This window comes from Lampetra planeri, chromosome 3 (genome assembly GCF_965212315.1).
Source record: "Lampetra planeri chromosome 3, kcLamPlan1.2.h2, whole genome shotgun sequence".
In the NCBI taxonomy this organism is placed as follows: domain Eukaryota; kingdom Metazoa; phylum Chordata; class Hyperoartia; order Petromyzontiformes; family Petromyzontidae; genus Lampetra; species Lampetra planeri.
The window spans coordinates 9,240,188-9,247,813 of NC_136109.1; the positions used below are offsets into that span (position 1 = coordinate 9,240,188).

Here is a 7,626-nt window from a genome sequence, read left to right on the forward strand (position 1 = left end):
GCATTTTATCGCCAGGCTACTGGTGGCAAACGCGCAGCAAAATCGGTCGCCATGAAGGAAAACGAGTCACAATTGTTTTTGTTAACCTCCTTAAATAGTTTCGATGTAAAGCTTCTTTCGTGACTGCAGGGATTCATCTTCTTGGTTCTTTCGGTAAAGTCACGTAGAAGGGAAATAATAAAGTAATACAGATAAAACATTATAAAATAAAACATTTTATTATGCTTCATTATTTTATGAATAAAAATAAAACATTTATTTTATTATGTTTTATCTTTATTATTTTATTAATAAAAATAAAACATAATTAAATAATTCTCACGACGTTTCGGCCACAGACGCTGTCTTTCCGACAGGCCTGTTCTCCACCCGAGGACGGCTGCTTGCGTTGTGGCCGAAACGTCGTGAGAATTGTATTTAATGATGTTTTATTTTTATTATTTTATTACTTCCCTTCTATGTGACTTTACCGAAAGAACCAAGAAGATGACTCCTTAAATAGTTTAACGCTGTGTCCAATAAACGCGCAACTCAACAACGACGACGCATTCGTTTGATATAGTTACAGCAGCTGTGGTTTCTTTTAACGTAACCAATGACGGGCACGGCAATCTTGACTTAAACTCTTAAAGCCCCGCCCCCCTCCTCCCGATACGTTCCATTCATTGGCTACCACATTCTGATAAGCTCCTCCCCCCTAAACTTGTATTTAAGAACTTGCATCTTGGAATCCCTGCCTCACTTGATGCAGCAAATCTGGCTGCGACGGTCCACCCGATGACGGAGACTTGTGTTGCCTCCGAAACGTCGTGATTTTTTATTATTTGATTTTTATTAATTTTAATTAAAAAAAATTTTACCTACGTGACTTTACCGAAAAAACTACGAGTGCAAACTCTTAAAGCTTTCGTGACTGCGGGAATTCACATTCTTCGTGTCTTTCGGTAACAACAGTGGCGTAAGGTGGATGTCGATCGCTCGCTTGCGTTGGCGATCGAAACGTCGTGGTTGCTTTTGTGTTGTTTTCCTTTGAACCCAAAGAACTAGGGGGGGGGCACAGCAATGATCAGCGTCTGTGAATGTCAGCGCATCGTCGGATGTTCAACGCTCTCAGATCACCGGAGCCTCCGTGACCGCTCACCATTCCCTCGCTTCGCCAGCCCCGACATAAAGGGCTCAACACAATTCCCTTTCAATTTGAAGAGTGGTTATTTATCCAACGAATGCTGGAGGGGGGGGAGGGGAGCCAGGCAAACTCATGACATTAGTGGTGAACATCGCATGGGGCCAGGGCACACGTGACGGCCAACACACTTTTGTTAAATCCAAGTAAGCTCAACTGCGCCGCCAAGATAATCACTCAGCAGGGTTTCCCTGTATTTGCACGTTCAGCCAACACCACCAGTGACACCGTACGGTGCTTTTAGCCATGGGAGAAACACTCCATAGGATCTTGGGAGGAAACCCACGCAGAGACAGAGGTGGGGTGGGGGGGCGGTGGGAGAGAACTTCCAAACTCCGCGGAAAAGCGCTCCGCACCAAGTCGGGAATCGAACACAAACGTATCTTGCGACGGAGGCGACGCAAAACCGCGGGTGGCCGCTGAGTTACCCGACATGGCCAAACGGCGCTTCTCCAATCAAGACACGCTGACCGTGTCCAGAGCCCCGCGTGCGCATCGAATCAAAAAGCCGTCGGCGGCGTTTGCCGAAGTCCATTGCGGTCGTCTTGCCCTTGGTCACCGTGGCAAAAGATTTGAGCAAATGTGACCGACTCGCAGCCGCAGACAAGCGTCTACCTCGATTTGACCAAATCGACTTTTTTTTTGTTTGTTATTTTATCAGAAGCGACGTGGCTATCGCAGACGATAGGGTCAGCGAAGCGGCTTATGACGTGGAAATTTAGGGGCGACAAAATATTCTAAAACGCGTGACGGCGATTCTAAATGCGCGGAGGGGAAAAAAACGGAGGGCGCGGAGAAAAATCCACGCGACCACGGGGAGAGAGAGAGAGACACGCAAACTCCAAATATACAGCAGCAGCAGGCGTCAGGGTCTGCATCGAACCCCACGACCTTCTGCGTACCAGGCGAGGTAGTCAACATCTCGCGACCGTGGTGCCTGATAGCAGAGAAGTGAACATTGGTGACTTATGCCATGCCGATGAGTCCCGGCGAGGATGAAACGGGTCCACGGTAATCAGAGGTCGCAACCGGGTACCCGATACCCGTACCTTACCCGATACCCGGCTACCCGTACCCGGGTACGGGTAGCCGGGTATCGGGTAGGGTACGGGTATCGGGTACCCGGTTGCGACCTCTGCCGCACAGCGATCGCTGCCAGAGCTGGCGCGTCGCGACGACGACGACTTTCCAGCCATCCTTGCGTCGGACGCTTTCGGCTCGGCCAACGAGCAACAACGGCCCCCCCCCCTCCCGCCGCCGCATCGTCGTCGCTTTCGTGATGCCGCCCCCCCCCCCCCTTCTGCGGCCGTCTGGAACGCATCTCTCTTCCTCCTTCCGATATTAGGAAAGCCACGGTGGAGCCGTGCAACTTTTGGAGTCGAGATCGAAGACTTACTCCAGTTGAACTGCTGCTGTTGTGTTTAGTTCGCCAAGCTGACCCCCTATTGTATATGTCAGCAAAAGGGGCATAAATACAACACCCCCGCCCCCCCCGTACCTCCCGATTAGCGCGGCTGGCCACGTACGGTGCGAAAGAAGTTCAACTTTTTTTTTTTTTTTTTTTTCTTTTCGCCGGCACCGCTGCACAAGCGCGTCATCTCCGAGCCGTCCGTCCGCTCTTTGACTTCATTCGCCGTTTCTAATTTGCGTCCGCATCTCACGTCGTCACTCTCTCCGCGCCGTTATTAAATTCACTTGTCTGACCGCCCCTCGACCCGTACAGGGACTCCCTCTTACTTACAAACGAGTTCGGTTCCAAGAAGGTCTGTTCGAAAGTCGATTTTGTTCCCAAGTCCCAACTTTACCACCTCGTGCCCCGTTTCACTCCCGACCGCTCTCGCACAACAGAGGTCGCAAACAGGTTTTGATTCCTTACCCTACCCGTACCCGGCCGCACCAGGGTCCGGGTAGGGTACGGGTATCGGGTACCCGATTGTGACCTCTGGGATGAAGCCATGTTGCAGGCGCGGGTGGGTTGATTCTAGGAACTTGAATTGTGAGAAGAGACAAGACGTTGGGAGATGAGTGACAAACGGTGACTCACCAGTGACTGAAGACGGCCGCTTGCGTTGTGGCCGAAACGTCGTGAGAATTATTTTATTGTGTTTTATTTGTATCATTTTATTATTTCCCTACTACGTGACTTTACCGAAAGAACCAACAAGATGAATCCCTGCAGTCACGAAAGAAGCTTTAAATCGAAGGTCTCTAAACTGGTCGCGTGTCTCCCCCCCACCCCCTACCGCCCTCGCTCCGCCACCCTCGCGCGGACCCCAGTACGGTGAGGTACGGTCCAGACGACCCCAATGGCCGCACACGGCACGGGCAAAGGGGGCCTCTCTCTCCTCCGTCGCAAGCAGTGAATCGGGCGAAGGCTGCCCGAACGTCTAATAATTTGCGAATTAATCGCCAGGCCACCAACAGGCTGCGCTACCGCCCCCCCCCCCCCTAGGCCCGAGCCCCCCCCTCTCACCGGACAGGGCACTGTGTGCGTATCTCCTACCTCCTCAACTGCGTCATCACCGCATCGACCTCCACCCCCCCCAAAACTCCCGCCCCCTTCGACTGTTCTCACCCTTTCTTGTGTCTCGTGACCCCCCCCCCAACTCCCCACCACCACCACCACCACCGCCCCCCCCCCCCTTCCTCCTTCTTCCCACCCGCCCGCCAGTCGATCGAATCGCCAACGCCGCCCGTCAAATCCCCTCCATCCCGAGCAGCAGTGAGGCCGCCCTGTCCTTGAGCGCCGGCAGTTTGTCCGTCTCCATGGTGACCAGCGAGGCGGTCAGCACCTGGCGCTCACGCGGCTTCAGCGCATCACCTTGCCCGGTTGCTGGGGGGGCGGGGCACAGGGGTGGGGGTGGTGGTGTAGTGGTGGTGGTGTGGTGGTGTAGTGGTGGTGTAGTGGTGTAGTGGCGGTGGTGGTGCAGTGGTTAGGAGAAGGGACCCTCAAAGGAGAAACAGCGGTGCTGGAATTAGAACGGGAAAAGATAAATAACCGGCAGTGGTTGCATCATGGGACCTCCTTTGCCAGTACCAAAATATACTGATAGGGGTTTTTCCCCTTTTTTCTGGCAACAAAAACTGACACGTTTTGCAAGGAATTATGCTTACATTAACCACAATACTTGCAGTCAAATGCAAACAAAAAACAATACTTTTCGATTTAAAGCTTTCGTGACTGCAGGGATTCATCTTCTTGGTTCTTTCGGTAAAGTCACGTAGAAGGAAAATAATAAAATAAAAAAAATAAAACATAATAAAATAATTCTCACGACGTTTCGAAGACTCTGCCTTCTCGACAGACCTGTTCTCCACCTGAAGACGGCTGCTTGCGTTGTGGCCGAAACGTCGTGAGAATTGTATTTTATGATGTTTAATTTTTATTATTTTATTATTTCCCTTCTACGTGACTTTACCGAAAGAACCAAGAAGAAGAAAATACAAATGTGCAGTTAAACCCGCCATCAACACCACCACCCGGGGCAGCCAACTGGTAAGGGTTCATCGCGTGAACAGAACCTGCTAATACATTACGAGCTCGGCACTAAACCCGCTTGTGTGTTCGAGAGTAAAACCGAACGACATTTACATCGACAACAACAACAACAACACGCAGCTTCATCAGGCGACAGCCGCAGAGCTGTGGAGAAGACCAGAGGGAAAGAGGAAGGGGGTGGTGGGTTAATGTCGTCATATAAATTACAATGGATACCAGTTATTATTGGTTGCGCTATTCAAGTAAAAAAACATTGATAATTGTTTTTTTAACCCTTTTATCTGGCAACAAAACTGACTCCTTTTTTACAAGGAGTCATGTTTGCATAGACCACAATACCTGCAGTCGTAATGCAAACAATAAAAAAGGTGTCAGTTTTGTTGCCAGATAAAAGGGTAATAAAAAACAATTATCATATTTTTTCTTCTGGCAAATGAGGTTCCAATGGTGTAAATGCTTAACCCGAGCTCTCATACTCTGATGGTGCATTGTCTTGAGTTGTGCGCCTTTTGGCGTCATCTGGTCCAACACCATGTGAGACTAGGCTCTAAGGATAGCTGTCTCGGGTGTGGACCAATCAACTTCAAGGACAGTGCATACATTATCAGTTTGTGTTTTTTGTTTGCATTTATGGACTGCAGGTATTGTGGTCTATGCAAACATGACTCCTCGTAAAAAAAAAGGTGTCAGTTTTGTCGCCAGATAAAAGGGGTAAAAAAAACAATTATCATATTTTTTCTTCTGCAAATGAGGTTCCAATGGTGTAAAAAAAAAAAAATTCAAGATTTTAAAAATAATCATTAACAATGTACCTGCGGTACACCGTGTGCCAAGCCCGATTAGCGCATCTGGCTAACGTGTAAAATGGAGCAGCAGGAAGTTGCGCAATCCACACCCCCCCCCCTCCCCCCTCCTTTGAGGAAATCCCAGATCGATGGGGGACCGTCATGAAAGCAAGGCCGCGCGGATAACTTCATTGCGAGCCCTGTACCTTGAATATATATATTTTTTGTATGAATACTGTGACTGTGGTGAGATTGTCTTACTCTGAAACCCAATACACGTTTGCAAGGAAAACTAACATTTTTTAAATTGTTTTATATGGTTTCTATTTTATTATTTCCCTTCCACGTGACTTTACCGAAAGAACCAAGAATATAAAACTAACATATCAAATATGTCAATATTATTTATGTAATACGGTGTGCTTCGATAACAATGTTCTTAACGCTTCTGAGAATTTACGGGCAACGCGTTGACGATGGCGTGGGGAGACCTCCGTTGTGCCGCCGACCTAGCAACTAATTTGACGTGAAAGCTTTCGTGACTGCAGGAATTCGTATCCCTTTGGGGTGTTTCGGGTAAAGTCACCTAGATAGGTTCAAAAGAAAATAACAAAAAAAAAACGACCGCTTGTGTTGCGATCGAAACGTCCGAGTTTTTTGTTATTTTCTTTGAGAACCCAATCCAAGTGACTTCACCGAAAGACCCACAGCCGAAAACTCTTTGGACTTTTCGAATCTATTGACATTTACGTTTGTTATCATGTTACAGTTTATTATTAATCGTTCTTTTCATTAAAAACGGTAGTCCCATATAAGTGTTAGCATTTGTTTAAAGCAACCCTGGTATATAACAATATTAATATACCTAAATCTGATTCAATATATTTCTATATTCACATATTTTTTTTTCACATCATATAGTTATATAGCCTAACATACGATTGCGGACGGGTTAAAAAACACATGCGTAGCTATCTTCTTGGTTCTTTCGGTAAAGTCAAGAACCAAGAAGATGAATCCCTGCAGTCACGAAAAGCTTCAAATCGAAATGCGTAGCTATTTCGGTAAAAGGTGAGTCGGGAGAAAGAAAGCAGAGGAGGAGGAGGAGGGGGAGGGGGGCCCATAGTCGTATCTTGCATAGCCCCCCCTCCTCCCTCCCCCCCCCGTTGCGTCCCTGGCGCCGTCTGGCGGAAGGAGGAAAGCGACGGGCGAGGGAGGTGCCGGCATCGCCAGCGGCGGGCATAACCCGCCAACAGGTTTGGTTGGGCTCCCTCGCTCGGGGGAAAAAAAAAAAAAAAAAAAAAAAAAATTAAAAGGGGGTTTTCCTCACCTTTCAGTTTGGCCACGACGATTTCCAAAACGTCGAGAGCTTCGCTCCTGACGGAGGAGTAGCTCTTGTTCTCTGCGAACAAAGAAACAACGCGACGACACCCGTCCGCGTTTCAGTGTCCTCCCATGCGTGCCTCACTCGTATATAGTCAACATACGTGCGAGCGTAGACTGTTTACTGTAGTGTTGTGACCACGTGTGTGTGTGTGTGTGCGCGTAAAAAGCATTTGTTGTTAGTTAGTGTCCAAGCGTAGTGACTGTTCTTTAGTAACTGTACTGCAACAATGGCCCCGTTGAAGAAAAAGGTTGAATGGAAGTCCTTGTTAGTGTCGCACAAAATAAAAAGATTCCAGAGAGCCAACAGATGGCAGTGTCCGCCTGCAGTCGATGATGTCCTGACGCGGTTGGTGATGGTTACACCACCTGGTGTCTTCGAGGAAGGAGGAGGGAGGAAGAGCAGGGAGTAATGTCAAAGCCACGAGCTCGTGACGTGTGCAAGGCGTCGCACACCTAAGGGTACGGTGAGGGCAGGCAGCATTTGCTGAAGGATCTCGGTCAGCGCCTGGGCGTCCTTGTGCTCCGAACTCAGCAGGGACAGCCTGCACGCGCGGCACCACACGGAGATCAGAAACAGTAGAATTTGTTTTTGTTTCAGAGTCGCAATATTTTTTTTTTCAAGTGGAGGGAATCCAATGAGCTGTGTAAAGCTCTTCCTCACTCAGTCACACCGTCACTTGAAGATGTTTTCTTGATCGTGTTTTTTTGTTTTTTGTTTGTTGCCGTTGCACCCGATTCAAGAGCCGAATGGCTCACAGGGCTATATACCTAAT

At 48.5% G+C, this 7,626-nt stretch overlaps 1 protein-coding gene across 1 annotated transcript; it reads right to left on the minus strand.

The window, feature by feature from the left end:
* Nucleotides 1–3,806: 3,806 nt before the first annotated feature.
* ECPAS (Ecm29 proteasome adaptor and scaffold) lies at nt 3,807–7,577 on the minus strand. Its single transcript, XM_078592814.1, has 3 exons — nt 7,307–7,577; nt 6,798–6,869; nt 3,807–4,016 (listed from the first exon to the last, which is right to left on the minus strand). The coding sequence occupies exons 1-3, from the start codon at nt 7,332–7,334 to the stop codon at nt 3,880–3,882; spliced, it is 237 nt and encodes a 78-aa protein (XP_078448940.1). The 5' UTR covers nt 7,335–7,577; the 3' UTR covers nt 3,807–3,879.
* Between the last annotated feature and the right edge of the window lie 49 nt (nt 7,578–7,626).